Genomic DNA, 16426 nt, shown 5'->3' with positions numbered 1-16426 from the left:
AGCATCCTCCTTTTCTGGGGTCCATCTCCTGATGGAGCGTGTTGTAAAAGGCTGCCTTTGGACGAGGGGTGTGTATTGTGGCTGTAGATAAACCAGGTTGTGGTCTGACTTCCCTAGTGGGGGGAGGGGGGTGGCTCTGTATGCATCTCTCACATTGGCATACAGTAGGTCAATTGTCCTGTTGCTCCTTGTGGGACAATTCACAAACTGGTGAAAAGCAGCCAGAGTAGAATCAAGAGTGGCATGGTTAAAGTCTCCAGATATAATAATGAAAGCCTCTGGGTTTTGTGTCTGCAGTCTTGCTGTTACTGTGTGTATTTTCTCACAGTCAGCTGCTGCGTCGGCCCTCGGAGGGATGTAAACACACACACAGATCACATGACTGAACTCCCGAGGTAGATAATATGGCCGCAAGCTAACAGCTAGCAGCTCCAGGTCCGGACGGCATACCGAAACTTTAACGGAGACATGTCCAGGGTTGCAGTATCTGTTTTTAACGTAGACAATGAGTCCCCCACCTCTGCTTTTCCCGCTGGCCTGCGTGTCCCTATCAGCTCTCACGGATGTGAAACCGCATAGGTCTACGTTAGCCTGTGGCGTTAGCTCGGTTAGCCATGTCTCCGTGAAGATAAACAAAATACACTCACGGTGTAGTCGCTGGTTGTTCAGAGCAGCCAGTTTTTCCATTTTATTCTGTAGCGAGTTCACGTTGCCCATTATCACTGTCGGGATTGATGGTTTGAATCTCCTCCGGCTTTCCTCGCTCCAGCCTTGCAGCCTCTGTAGCTCCTCTTTATCTCAGCCGGGATGTTGTGTCACATGCGGTCTGTCCCTTTGTTCTTAGTGCCAGCAGCTCCGCTCTCGAATAGATGAAGGAGCTGGTTCCAGAATTTTTAAAAAGTGCATTATCCATCTTGTATCGCTATATCTAAGAGGTATAAGTACAGTAACTAGAGGAAGGTGAAATAAAGTTTGAAAGCCTAGTCTAAAAAAAGTTAAAAGTTAAGAAAAGGTGCGGTGTTGCAGAGCTACTTGGAAAGGCTGCCGTCACTCCAGCGCCAAATGCTGACATCCGCTTTGTCTGTAACGACAGTATCAAACTACAGAGCATTGATTTACTAAAATTAAACATTTTCAGAAGAAAATTTGGCTGCTTTTGGTTTTTTCACTGTAACACCCCCTCAAGGCCATTTTTAGGATATTCTTGGTGATCCCATTTTTTTCGAGAGTTGTAGATACTGACAGTGACCACTGGAGGGCAGTGATGCTGATACTTTATCTGGAACAGTCGAGAAGCCTGTCAGTGAAGCAGGATTAAATGCTGAGCGACTTAACTTCAGGTATAACTGTGTGTTTTCACTGTGATGAAGCTGCTTTGTTACCATGGAAACATCACATTAACATGTACTAAATACTCCTTATACAAGTTATACACTCTTACTTTAATACTAGATACATTCAGACATTTCCCCCAAATCAATCAAATGTTTTAACAGCTTCCTTTTGAGGCTTTTATTGTGAAACATCATGAAAATGCAGAGGAGCTGGTTGTGAACGGAGCTTCAGAAAACACAACATTGAGGTATCATTAAAATAATAAAGGGATTTTTTTTAACAGCGATAATTATCAACAAAATTATTAAGGTATTTATCATTGTTTCTGAGTGAAAGAGACAGACATGTACAGACTGAACTATCTGTTCAACAGTAAATGGACTGGTTCTTATATAGCACTTTTCTACTCTGTCTGAGCACTCAAAGTGCTTTGTACAGCAAATTAATTCACCCCATCACACAAGCACTGTTAAGTGCTCCCTAACATTTACACAAATTCACACTCCAATGGATGCATCCAAGAGCAACATGGGGTTAATAACTTGCCCAAGGATATTTGGCATGCAGACTAGAACAGACTGGGATTGAACCACTAACCTTTTGCTCTACCACCTGAGCTACAAGAATCAGAGTTTTTTGCTAACAGGAGGACACACTTTATACTCAACTCAGCACAGGGACACTGAGGAACCAGACCAGAGTCTAAACCCAGGATAAAGAGTTTGAGTGAATGTGGTGTTGAAGGTGTGGAGGTGGATCAGAGTGTCAGAGGAGACTCTGTAGAAGGACAGAGTGCCAGCAGGACAGTCCACATACACTGCTGCTCTGTTAGAGACAGAGGAGGAGGAGGAGGAGGAGGAGGAGATGGATGTTTGTCTGTTATTGTATCTGACAAAAAGAGGACGATCATCATTGCAGTAAAGACTCCACGACTGATCATTAAATCCAAACTCACAGTCATCACTGTTTCCTTTCCTTCTGATTGTTCTGTAACTCACTGATATATAAATGTTTCCTCTCCACTCGACCTCCCAGTAACAGCGACCAGTCAGACCATTTCTACAAAGCAGCTGTTCACAAACATCAAATCTGTCAAGATGATACGGATATGACTGAATGTCCCACACATCTGTCACCTTCCTGTTGTTGTCAGACAGTTGGAGCTTTGTGTTCACTGTGTTTGTGTCGATTGTGAGTTGACAGGAATCTGATGGAGAGAACAAACACAATCCAGCTGCAGTTATTGATCCATCATCTGTTCATTGATTGACACTTTGATGATGACTCCTGACATGATGAAGATGGTTGAATGTGTGCTGCTTTGTTTTCATGAATCCCATTAAAAACACACTTACACTTCCTCAGACCTGGTCTCAACCATCGGACTCCAGCAGGCTCCACCCTGAAAGGAGGAGGGGTCAGAGCAGTCAGCATGCACACATGGACATTACACGGCTCTCATACACACACTGTTACACACTGACACAGGAACAGTCCAAGATTTTCACAAATACACTTCAATCCATATGTGGATCAAACTTCTGCTGATTTGGACTGATCCTGGATCTGTCAGTACACCTCTGTATTGAATGAAATATGACTGATTCAAACTGTGACCTTCAGTATCTTCATATTCCTTTATATTCCTCTTCTGTTTAGCTAGAAAAGACACCTCGCTGCCTTTGCTGCCAGCTGTTTTCCTCCTCTTGGTGTCACTGTGGTTACCGTACATGACCTCTGACTAAAGCCATATATATATACTCCGATATCTAAAATGTGTTCTTGGCAAAGTTCTCCCTGGATACTGTAAATATTAATTTTATTTATCCTTATTGATCAGTTCATGTCACATAAAATAATCGGGAAGTGAGTGAATGACACAGGAAATGTTTCCAGCTCTTCCTCCTCTATCAGACACTCTCCATACCTGAGAGTGTCCAGTCTCCAGCCTGGATCCTTCAGTCCAGCCGACAGCAGCTTCAATCCTGAGTCTCCTGGATGATTGTAGCTCAGGTCCAGCTCTCTCAGATGGGAGGGGTTGGAGCTCAGAGCTGAGACCAGAGAAGTACAGCCTTCCTCTGTGATCAGACAGCCTGACAGACTGCAGACACACAAAACAACAATCCATCTGTCAACAATCATTTTCTCTTTGTCAGGTCAATGGTAACTCTATTGTTCCCAATGGGAAATTTAATTGCTGTATGCAGTAACACACACACACACACACACACACACACACACACACACACACACACACACACACACACACACACACACACACACACACACACAGCAGCAGCAGCAGCAGCAGCAGCAGCAGCAAGTGAACAGTGGCTGTTAACAGCATGTTTCTAGGTCAGTCAAACAGCTGTGAGCTTCTCAATTTGAATCCACCAATCAGAGAGGCTGTGTGCTTTTTCCCACCAAAACTGGTGCACCAAGTGCAGGCTTTTACACACGCAGCACAAAGAGAGACAGGATTTTGCAGTCTATTTCTCATAGTCAGGATTCCCCTCAAACAAACAGCCATAAATTCCTAACCGTAGGGGCTAAAACAGTCATTCTTAGACCGTTTTGTTCAGAAGAGATGGGGGAATCTTGAAATGTTGACCATTTAAAATACAAATATGAAATATTAAAGATATATGACATAGATGATTGGTTGTCTTAGAAGCCATGAAGGCCCCAATATGCAAATTTGAATGTGCCAGGCCTCAGATATGATTGGTTGTCTTAGAAGCCATACAAAAAGCAGTAAAACTGTACTATGATTTGGTAGAAAAACTATAATTAATTAAAAATACTATATTTGGCAGAAATACTATTTTTTAGCAGAAAAACTATATTTAGCACAAATCTTATGAAATGGCAGAAATACTATAATTAAGTAGAAATACTATATTAAGTACAAATCCTATAAAATGGCAGAAATAGTATGATTACTGAAATAAAAATAAATACTGAAAAGCAGCAGAAATGCTATGACTTAGCACAATAGCAATAACTTAAATAGAAAATTGGAAAAGCAAAATGGACAGCTGAAAAAATCCTGAACATGCTAAGGCTCCCTCAAATGTAATTGTGAAACGAAAAAAAATCGGCAAAAAAATATATAACAGCCACACAATCACAAATATGGACACATATGGAAACACACATGCACAGAGAGACACACACAGGATCCAATTCAGTCAACCAGTCTAAATATATTGAATTTGAATCTTACAATGAGATCATCCCATAAAAAGGCTTTCTCTCTCTCTCTCTCTCTCTCTCTCTCTCTCTCTCTCACACACACACACACACACACACACACACACAAGATCCAATTCAGTCAACCAGTCTAAATATATTGAATTTAAATCTTACAATGAGATCATCCCATAAAAAGGCTTTCTCTCTCTCTCTCTCTCTCTCTCTGTCACACACACACACACACACACACACACACACACACACACACACACACACACACAGGATCCAGTTCAGTCAACCAGTCTAAATATATTGAATTTAAATCTTACAATGAGATTATCCCATAAAAAGGCTTTCTCTCTCTCTCTCTCTCTCTCTCCCTCCCTCTGTCACACACACACACACACACACACAGAGGGAGAGAGAAGAAACTTTCTAGGTCAGTCAAGCAGCCTGGGAGCTGCTGAATTTGAATCCACCAATCAGAGAGGCTGTGTACTTTTTCCCGCCAAAACAGGTGCAGCCGTTTTTACGTATTTGTGCCAAAACATAGTGTTTCTGCCATATTGTGGTACTACTACATTACAACATGAATACGGATTAAAGACGAAAGAAACTGGCACCAAATTCCTCCACTACAAACCAGTCTGATACCACTTCTTTGCAGTGTTCACGTTTACTAAGGCACTACCCAAAAGGCGCCACAAGAGGGCACTCCAACACAACAGATGACCTATGTACACTGATGCACTTAGTAACAGTCAGCCTCCTTGAATTGGCAGAAATACTGTGATTTAGTAGTAATACTATGATGTTGCAGACATAGTATGTTTTTGCACTACTCATTTGTAGTGAAAGAAATTAGCAATATAAATTACAGGTCTGTGAAAGTGTATAAATTTGTAGTGAAAAAAAAATGTTGACCAAGGTGGGATTGAACCCACGACCTTTGAGCTACAGAGCCGTGTCATTACTGATTGCGCCACCTGGAAAGGGTGCAGGCGGGTGAAACACAAAGACATCAGCAATCAGAAATAAAAGAGATTTCTGTTGAAAACACCTGAAAAAGCTGGGATTTGTGGTGAAAAGGGGTGAAAAAAATGAAAATTTTGTTGAAAAGGGGTGAAGAAGCTAAAGTATACGAAATCAAAGTATTTGTGCCAAAACATAGTATTTCTGCCATATTGTGGTATTTGTGCCACAAAAGTTACCACATTACAACTTGAATACGGATTAAAGATGAAAGAAACTGGCAACAAATTCCTCCACTACAAACCAGTCTGATACCACTTCTTTGCAGCGTTCATGTTTACTAAGGCACTACCCAAAAGGCGCCACAAGAGGGCACTCCAACACAACAGATGACCTATGTACACTGATGCGCTTAGTAACAGTCAGCCTCCTTGAATTGGCAGAAATACTGTGATTTAGTAGTAATACTATAACATAACAGATATACTGTGATGTTGCAGACATAGTATGTTTTTGCACTACTCATTTGTAGTGAAAAAAATTAGCAATATAAATTACAGGTCTGTGAAAGTGTATAAATTTGTAGTGAAAAAAAAATGTTGACCAAGGTGGGATTGAACCCACGACCTTTGAGCTGCAGAGCCGTGTCATTACTGATTGCGCCACCTGGAAAGAGGGCGGGCAGCTGAAAAACAAAGACATCAGCAATCAGAAATAAAAGAGATTTCTGTTGAAAACACCTGAAAAAGCTGGGATTTGTGCTGAAAAGGGGTGAAAAAACTCAATTCTGCTGAAACGGGGTGAAGAAGAGGTGTTGGACTGTTGAGAAGAGTTAAATAAGTTGAACAGATATGTTTGGGTACAGATACTATGATTTGGTAATAATACTGTGTTTTAGCACAACTCCTGAGATTTGATTGAAATAATATGATTTAGAAGAAATATTATGACTTTGTACAAATACAATGTTTTGGCACAAATACCATGATATGGCAAAAATACTATGATTTAGCAGAAATACTATGATTGAGCAGAAGTACTAAGATGTAGTAAAAGTACTTTGATTTAACAGAAATGCAATTATGGAGGAGTAATACTTTAAAATGGGAAAAATATTGATACACACACAGATACACAGAGCCTAAAGGGAACAGTATTTGTGCCATGGAGTGTTAAGAAGAATCTGAGGTCCATATTAGAAAAGCTGCTAAAATCATAAAACTTTGCAGAATTGTAATAAATGATGAATATGAATTACTTGTCTGCGATAGTGTATTAATTTCTAGGGAAAAAAAAAATGTTGACCAAGGTGGAATTGAACCCGTGATCTTTAGGCTGCCGATCGGCGTCATTACCAACTGTGCCACTGGGAAACAGAGGAGCGGTTTGGAAAACGGGGAGATGAACTGTCAGATTTAGATCGCGGTGAGAGGCGTAAAACGCCGATTTTTGGAGTTACAAAACGTCATGTAACTCCAAAACTAGGTGGGATAGAAGCACAATTCTTGTACTGGGTGAATCAGCAGACTTTGCTGAACTTTCACTGCGATTTTCATTGCTCCTTTTACCTCCGTCACGGAGATATGATGAGAGAAGAAACGGCTTCATTTTCAGAGTTTGAAAAGTGAGAGGAGGACAGATTTCCACCCCTCAAACAAACGTAATTTATGGCTTAACAGTAAGATGACTGTAAAAACTGCTCTATGATTTACATGAAATACTTTGATTTAGAAAAAATTCTATAATCTAGCAAAAAGCACTACAGCATAGCAGAAGTTATATCACTGAGCAGATTTACTAGGATTTAGCACAAACACTATGATTTGGCTCAAAAATCTTTATTTTGCAGTTATATTATGATTTGGCAGAAATACTATGAGCAGTAATAATATAACAGTACATAATACTGTTATTTTGTGGAAATACAATGCTTTATCACAAATACCATGATATGGCAAAAATACTATGATTCAGCAGAAATACTATGATTGAGCAGAAGTACTAAGATGTAGTAGAAGTACTTTGATTTAGCACAAATATTATAATGGAGGAGTAAGACTTTAACATGGGAGAAATATTGATACACACACACATACACAGAGAGCAAAGTGTGCAGAGGCTGTTGAGAGTCTGGGCTTGGCATATCTAGGTCAGCTAAATTGGCTGCACCTGCAGTAATCAGCACTTACACAGACAGACACAGAGAGAGCTATGGGTTTTCTTCAGTGTATTTCTCACATTCAGGACTCCCCTCGAACAAATGGCCATAATTTCCTAACCGTAGGGGCTAGAATGCTCATTCTAACACCGTTTTGTTCAGAAGAGATGGGGGAATCTGCAGGTCTTCATAATTCAGCGATAAAATATAAATTATTGAAGATGTATGACTTGTAATACACTGTAACTGAGTAGAGGCAAAGCAAAACTGCCTTGACTTGCCCTCAAACAATGCTTTCTAACTCTAAATCTATTTGGAGTATCGATATCATTCTTTCACCGTAAGAGACAGCAGGCTTTGGCGAACAGTCATGGAAATTTTCAGGTCTGTGTGGAAATCCATCACAAAGATATGACGAGAGAAAAAAGTGCCTCATTTCCAGAGTTTGAAATCTGAAGACATCTGAGCGAGGGACGAATTTCCTACCCTCAAACAAACCCAATTCATGGCCAAATGGTAATAGGTGAGAAAGAAATTCTTGAATTGTGAGCGTCAGGAGTGTCTGAAGATATACCGGGACAAGCCTCATGTCTTAACTTCGCTTCGTTAAGGAGATATGACGATTCGAATATGCCTCTCATTACAGAAATCAAGCGGTGATTTTGAACAAACTCTCCATTGACTTTCTATGGAGAGTTTTCAGACTTTGTGTTGATCTGAGGAGATTTGCCAAAATTCTATAAATCTCACAACCATGATAGTGACATTTTCTGAAAGCCAGCAAAAATACCTACGTTTTGATGTATAATTTGTGGAAGTTGAGTGAAAATTGAGCAAGTAGCAAGAAGTTGTTCGGACATGAAGAGAAGACTGCGAAACCTACAGTGGCACACTGGAAGCCAAGTGCATAGCAACCATAACAACGCATGTATTTTGTGAAAAATCACAATTTTGCAACTCAAAACTTTAAGAGGGATAAAAATAAAACGGTAAAAGATTTGAAAAAGCTGATTTATTCCTGAATAGCCCAATAATTTGAGAACATTTTAAAGTTTGAATGGTTGTTCTACGTGAAAGTAGGAAAAAGTAGTTAAGTTTCAAAAACAAGCAAGTTTTAGCAGAATTGTGGAAGTTTCCCATTCATTTCAATGGGACAAATTAAAGGAAAAAAGTGTAATATTTTAAAAAGTATAACAGTTAAAAATATCAAAAGATATAGCGTACATTAGCAGAAATAGCAGAATAGTTTAAAATTTGAACGGTGAAAATCGGCTGAAAATTGTGGAAGTAGTTAAGTGCCAAAAAGTGTACGGAACGCAACTAGAAAAATAATAATAAAGAATAAAGAGAAACAGGAAAACAATAGTGTGGATGCCTTAAAGCATCCACACAATAATAAAGAATAAAGAGAAACAGGAAAACAATAGTGTGGATGCCTTAAAGCATCCACACAATAATAAAGAATAAAGAGAAACAGGAACTCAATAGTGTGGATGCATAAAGCATCCACACAAAAAATGTTTTGTTGGTCCTTCATTTTTGTCATGACATCACTTTGATTAGTTGAGTATCTGAGGCTGAGACCACGGGACTGTAAAACATGATAGTTGGGCTTCATTTCTGTACTGAAGTAATTTCAAGATTAGCTAGTAAATAACAATTAGCTCATGTTGTTCATGAGACTAAAATCATCTCACTGTGGTAATGTAAATATAATATGGCCAATATTATATGTATTGTCAGATTATTATGATATCTATCTATCTATCTATCTATCTATATTACAGCAGTGAGCTTGAACTCTGGGTCAAAGATGCAAGTTGCAGTTATTTCTATTTCCTATCACCTTAAATCTTCACTCAAAGACAAGTATCTTTGACAGTGTATATACAGATGTATTATATATAAGAGACAAATATTTTTCGTCTAATATGTTGGCATTATTACATTTGACTCAATGCTTACATATATGTGTAAAAAGCAAATGTACGAGCTGTGAAAACTGTCTGATAGAATGAAGAGTAGACTGATATATGAAATATTCCTTTATTGGGTGAGAAAATCAGACCATGTCATAACTGCTTTAAGTCATACAGAATAGATATCAGAGCCTTAAACAGGCTGACTTCTGCTAAATGGGTCAAACTGGGCAGAAAGTATAGAAACACATAACATCCTTATAGAATATGATGTAACACTGTTAGGTTCAGGAATTGAGGAGGTAGACCAAAATAACCACCACTGATCCGGCCGGGTGCAATTAGACGACATTTTAATGAATACACATATGCGGAGCCAATACTGTTCAGATTCAGTATTGAACTATCTTACAACAAGAAGTCAAAGGCTTTATAAGGTTGGCAGTCTCAATACAGCATGCGTCACTCCAAAACCACACCCGTTCAGTTAACTTTTGACACAGTTTAAAAGAACATTGTCTAGTCCCCACCAGCTCGCTTCTTATCTTGATGACCTATCTAGCGTCTTCCTGTTTCAACAGACAGCCTAGGCACATTTTTGCAACTACAGCAAAACACCTCTCATTTCCAACCTACTGCAAAAGTCATGACCTGTCTGCACCCAAGATGACTTCACACCTCTCTGGGGGCCTGAAGCCTGCCGTATACAGCCGAAACCGTTTGTGGTTTTCTAGGCTAAATGTCACACTCCAAAAAAGCTGCTGAAAATATAAACGACACTGCTTACTTTTTAAAACTTAAAACTTAACTCTAAGGAATATAAGTAATAAAAATGATAAAACTTAAAACTCAACCCCTACGCCTTAGCTCTAAAGAATAAAAGTAACACTGGATGATAACACTTCACACTTAAAACTTAAAACTCTAAAAGCATATAAGTAATAAAAGATGATAACTGAAAGATTTGACATGTAAGCAGGTGTGTTGCAATTTCTTTCAACGCTCCTGTCACTTACAGCCAAACTGTTAAAAATTACAATGGTCGGCATGCTCTGTTGGAAGTTGCAAATTATATCCTGACCAGGGCATCTTTCCGGACCCGACAAGATCAACTTACCTCAGAATATATAAAGCATATAAACAATTACAGCAATATGCTGCAACAAACACAGCAGTGCTACTAATCCAAAATACTCAAAGCTTCATAGAACTGAAACAAACATTTATTTTTAGCTCCATTCTGCTGCTGATGCATGTGTGAGTGAGGTTGCCCCCCCCCACCTTCTTCAAATCCAACAAAAGTGGTATCAAACGTTTGTGCTACGTTTGTGCTGCTAAAATTGTCGTTTATGCTGCCTCTGTTTTAAAGATATTAATAAAAATGTAAAGGTCAAAAGGTCAACCAGCCCCCCCACATTACCCAAATCAAAGAAAAATGATGTCAAACATTTGTGCTACGTTTGTGCTGGTTTGTGCTGCAAAAATTGTCGTTTGTGCTGCTATCATTTCAAAAATATTAATAAAATAACGTCTTTATGCGTGCTCAATCATCCAGGTAAGTAAATTCCAAAAGGTTGATTCTGTTCATCTGGACATTTTCAGTGGGAGAAACTTTTTGTCACTCATCCAAGTGACTTCTTCAGTCTCAGCTGACTGCAAGTTTCCCCAACCTTATAAATGGTACATTTGCACAGTGAAGGAAACTAGCACCACTGAATGAACAAATGGCTGGGGGGTTAGTTCCATGATTGTTAGTATGCAAATTCTCATGACCATTGATCAACGACTACTAATCAAAGACACAGATTCTCGAATGGCCATGAGTACCGTTCACAGAGAGTTGGGGAATGGCTGCAATCACAGCATTGAAAGATGGCGAAAGATGTACCCTTGGGCCCCCCTTCTCGATTCAGAGATGGTCAGCATCCTGATAGCCGATGGACGATGCTGTCTCTCAGTCTGCGGGTTCTGGCCCGGAGGCTCTTCAGTATCCTTCCTGATGGCAGCAAACCGAAGCAGCTGTTGAAGGGATGAGTGGAGTCACCTGTAATGGAGAGGACCTTCCAAATGAGGCAGGCGCAGTAGATCTCCTGGGGAGGTAGGCAAGAGAGGTCCCCACAATCCTCTCCGCTGCTCTCACTACCCGTTGTCATTTTTTTCCTGCAGGACCCAGTGCAGGAGTCATACCACACAGTGATGCAGTTGGTGAGGATACTCTCAATGGTGCCTCTGTAGAAGGTGCTCATAATGGGGGTTGAATCCATGCCTTGAGGCATCCACACAATAATAAAGACTAGAAAAAATTTGCATTTCCTGCGAAAATGCTGTGTGCATGCCGGGACGCTGAAGCTGTCTGCTGAAAATGACTGAAAAAGAAGAAAAGCTGCAAAAATTGTATGGCAGTAAAGAAACTGAAAAATTATGCTGAAAACAAGTGAAGAAGCAGAATCTTTTGCTGAAAAGAGGTGAAAAGGCAAAATTCTGCTTAAAAGGGGTACAGAAGTTCAAATTTGTACTGAAAAGAGGTGAAAAGGTTTCTTCGTAAATGAGCAGAAGATACTGAGATTTGTACTGATAAGAGGTGAAAGGCTGAAAATTCTGCTTAAAATAGATGAATCAGCAGAATTTCTACTGAAAAGAGGTAAAGAAGTAGAACGTTGCACTGAAAACAGGTGAATCAGCAGAATGTCTGCTAAAAAAGAGATTTCTGTTGAAAAAGCTGGGATTTGTGCCGAAAAGGGGTGAAGAAGAGGTGTTGGGCTGTTGAGAAGAGTTAAATAAGTTGAACTGATATGTTTGGGTACAAATACTATGATTTGGCAATAATACTGCGTTTTAGCACAACTCCTGAGATTTGATTGAAATATTATGATTTAGAAGAAATATTATGACTTTGTACAAATACAATATTTTGGCACAAATACTATGATTTGGTTTGAATGCTATGATTTGAAACAAATACTATGATTTGGCAGAAATACTATTATTTAGTACAAATACTATGATTTGGCAGAAATACTATGATTTGGCAGAAATACTATGATTTGGCAATAATACTGCGTTTTAGCACAACTACTGAGATTTGATTGAAATACTATGATTTAGAAGAAATATTATGACTTTGTACAAATACAATGTTTTGGCAGAAATACTATTATTTAGTACAAATACTATGATTTGGCAGAAATACTATGATTTGGCAGAAATACTATTATTTAGTAGAAATACTATGATTTACCAGAAGTACTATGTTTCTGCAAAAATACTATGATTTTGCAGAAATACTATGCCTTAGTGGTAATACTATAACATAATGGATAAACTATGATTTTGCAGACAGTCTATGTTTTTGCACAACTAGCACAATATGGCGGAAATACTATGATTTGGCACAAGTACCATGTTTCAGTACAAATATTACGATTTGGAAATAATACTGGGTTTTTGCACAACTACTGAGATTTGGGTGAAATACTATGATTTTGAAGAGATACTATGACTTCATACAAATACAATGTTTTGGTTCGAATAATATGCTTTGCAAGAAATACTATGATTTGTCACAAGTACCATGATTTAGTACAAATACTACGATTTTGCTCAACTACTATGAAATTGCAGTAATACTATGATTTTGGAGGAATACTATTATTTGGTAGAAATACTATGCCTTAGTAGTAATACTATAACATAACAGATATACTGTGTGTTGGGAAGCATTCATGTAACAGAGTGTTTTGTAGGTTACCTCTGTGGTGGCCATCTTGGTTTCCCAGTAAAAAGGTGGCCTGCCTCAATTGCAGCTCTTTTATAGGCCAGTCTGTATTGAGAAGGCGTGGTCTTTAGAGTATTTAAAAGGAGCAGGAAATGGATTGGGGGCCATTTTGAGAAGTTGCTATCTGTATGTGCATGATATTGGCATGAGATAATAAAGCAATTACTTCAGTTAAGACAGTGTGAAGTCTAATGTTTCCCTCACCGCGCCTCTCAGCGTAACAGTGGTGGCAGTAGTGGGATTTGGTTACGCCTGTGAATGAGGGAGAGAACACGCTGAATGAGGGGTGTAGGATGTGGAAGAAACCGTGGGACAAGGAAAAACCCCCTTGCTGGCATGGAAGAAAGAGAAGGTGGACAAACAATTGAGCCAGGTCCACCACCTGAAGGAGCAATGGCTGATGAGGATGATTTTGAACCGGTAGTACGACCTAAGCAGACTGCAGTTGGTGTCGTGAGTAAAGAACTTTCTGAACCGGATATCTTTGATGAAATTAGAGAATTTATGCGGCATACCAAAAGAACAGAAGCAATATTGTTTGAACAGATTAAACAACTGAGTGACAATATACCAAGGCTGCAACATGATGTACATTCTGAACTTCAGCCTTCTGGTCAGAGTGACATTTCTACAGCGGCTGTTTTCCCAAAGCAAGAGACTGGGCAACTGCCTCCACTATCAGCTCTGCAGCCTCACGGAGTCGCTGAGCACCAAGCTGAGCTGCCCCCTCCATCTCAACCACTGCATGCACAGCCTCAAATGCATGTTGTTCAACCTGCTCCAGTGCAGAGAGCAGAAATGCACCTTGGTGCTGAGCCAAGAATGCCTGACTTCAGGGAAGGTGAGGATCCTGAAAGTTTCTTTGTACGCTTCGAACGCATAGCTAAAACGTGGGGATGGCCACAAGTTTAATGGGCAGCTAGAGTGGTCACGTTATTGATACCGGTTCCGGAGCACCAGTGTACTAGTGGGAGAGAGTGTGCGTGAAACCTGCAATCGGATAAAGGGACTCTATAAGCGATGGATGCGTCCTGACAGTCGGAGCAAAGAAGATATTGGTGAAACCATTATTTTGGAACAGTTTCTTCGTGTGCTGCAGCCAGATGTCCGCACATGGGTGAAGGAGAACAACCCAAAGACAGTGTGAAGTCTAATGTTTCCCTCACCGTGCCTCTCAGCATAACAGTGGTGTCAGGAGTGGGATAAATGGTTGCCTTTTCTATTGTTGGCATACAGAGAAGTGCCACAGGCTTCAACTGGTTTCTCCCCTTTTGAGCTGCTCTATGGAAGGCAGGTTAGAGGCCCTCTGGATATGCTGAAAGAGAACTGGGTGGCTGGAGTGGCACCGGGGTCTACTGAAGTGGCTTCGACGACCAACATCGTTTCCTACATATTGCAGATGAGAGACAAACTGGGAACATACAGAGAAAAGGTTAGAGACCATATGCAGAAGGCGCAGCAAAAGCAAAAGGTATGGTATGACAAGCATGCCTGTGAGAGAGAACTAAAGACTGGTCAAAAAGTTTTAGTACTTTTGCCTACTGGACCAAGTAAGCTGCTGGCTAAGTGGCAAGGACCTTTTACTGTGGCTAGAAAAACCGGCCCAGTGACATATGAGGTCATTTGTCCAGACAGACACAAATCAAAGCAACTGCTACATGTAAACTTGTTAAAAGAGTATCATGAAAGAAATGCCCCAGAACCAGGTGTGAAGCAAATCCTGATGGTACGGGATGTTCAGCCTGAAGACAGTGGCATTTTGGAGGTTGGAGAAGTTGAGATGAGTCCATTCAGAGACATGCCCAAATCTGAAGACCCTCCTAAACATCTGACTGAAGATCAGTGGCATCAGTTGAATGAGGTGAGGCAATCTTTTCCATCTTTGTTCTCAGACACACCGGGCCGAACAGATGCCATAACACACAACATCATCTTGAAAGACACAAAACCTGTTCGTCTTAAGCCTTACAGGATACCAGAACGGATGATGGGACCGTTGAGGAAGGAGGTTCAGATGATGCTGGAACTCGGAGTGATTGAGCCATCAAGAAGTGAGTGGTCAAATCCCATTGTACTTGTTCCAAAGAAAGACTCCCCTCAACTACGATTTTGTTCTGACATGAGAAAGCTAAATAGTATTTCCTGTTTTGATTCTTATCCAATGCCACGGATTGATGAGCTACTGGAAAGACTAGGAAAGGCTAGATACATTACAACCTTAGATTTGTGTAAGGGTTACTGGCAAGTGTCTTTAGAGCCGTCCTGTAAAGAATACACAGCCTTCCAAATTCCAGGAATGGGCTTATTTCAGTACACTGTGTTGCCCTTTGGTCTTCATGGGGCACCTGCAACTTTTCAAAGGTTGATGGACATTATCCTTGATGGTTGTTTCAAGTTTGCAGCTGCCTACCTGGATGACATGGTGATTTACAGTGAGTCTTGGGAGGAACACCTGCAGCATCTAAAGGTTGTGATGGCAAAGATCCAGAAGGCTGGTTTGACTCTGAATGTGAGCAAGTGTGCCTGGGCACAAGAAGAAGTGAAGTATCTAGGATACATTGTTGGCCATGGACAAATAAAGCCACAAGTTGAAAAGGTAAAGGCTATACAAACAATTCCCAGACCTAAAACCAAGAAGCAAGTGAGGTCGTTTCTGGGCTTGGTTGGCTGGTTTCGGAGGTTTATTCCCCATTTCTCAACCTTGGCAGCCCCGCTTACTGATCTCACGAGAAAACACACCTCTAAAGTGATGTGGAATGACGACTGTGAACATGCCTTCCAATCTTTAAAGAGACAGATTTCTGAAGCACCTGTTTTGCAAAGCCCAGATTTTTCCAAACCATTTGTTGTGCAGTTAGATGCCTCTAATGTGGGACTTGGAGCAGTGCTGGCTCAGGGAGAAGCTGGTGAAGAAAAACCTGTGCTTTTCTTAAGTAAAAAGCTGTTTGACAGGGAAAAAAAACTATTCTACAGTAGAAAAAGAAGGACTGGCAATTAAATGGGCAATTGATTCATTGAAATATTATCTCCTTGGAAGAGAATTTATTCTTCAGACAGATCACAGACCCCTGG

The 16426-nt window shown here is 40.2% G+C and overlaps 2 protein-coding genes across 2 annotated transcripts in view; both read right to left on the bottom strand.

Annotated features, from left to right (window-relative positions):
* Positions 1-1621: 1621 nt before the first annotated feature.
* On the bottom strand, positions 1622-3086 carry LOC112846040 (neoverrucotoxin subunit alpha-like). Its single transcript, XM_025905268.1, has 2 exons — positions 3061-3086; positions 1622-2532 (listed from the first exon to the last, which is right to left on the bottom strand). Exons 1-2 carry the CDS (start codon positions 3084-3086, stop codon positions 2004-2006), a joined length of 555 nt encoding a protein of 184 aa, XP_025761053.1. The 3' UTR covers positions 1622-2003.
* Positions 3087-3270: 184 nt separating this feature from the next.
* Positions 3271-16426, bottom strand: part of LOC112846386 (NLR family CARD domain-containing protein 3-like) — a gene marked incomplete at its 3' end in the record, with an annotated part of 86019 nt that continues 72863 nt past the window's right edge. Inside the window, exon 6 of the mRNA XM_025905855.1 lies at positions 3271-3436. Coding sequence (XP_025761640.1) covers positions 3271-3436 — 166 coding nt within the window. The remainder of the gene's footprint in view (positions 3437-16426) is intronic.

The sequence above is a fragment of the Oreochromis niloticus genome, linkage group LG3, assembly GCF_001858045.2.
Source record: "Oreochromis niloticus isolate F11D_XX linkage group LG3, O_niloticus_UMD_NMBU, whole genome shotgun sequence".
NCBI lineage: Eukaryota > Metazoa > Chordata > Actinopteri > Cichliformes > Cichlidae > Oreochromis > Oreochromis niloticus.
Note: the sequence above shows the minus strand (reverse complement) of the source record. Positions and strands in the feature narration are given on the sequence as shown.

What these genes read in the sequence shown, in the direction of transcription:
- LOC112846040 (XM_025905268.1), bottom strand. Translation starts at nt 3,086, where the DNA reads ATGGCTTTAGTCAGAGGTCATGTACG. An exon ending in TTAGTCAGAGGTCATGTACG is followed by an intron (nt 2,533 to 3,060) that starts GTAACCACAGTG and finishes AGATTCCTGTCA; the next exon opens with ACTCACAATCGACACAAACA.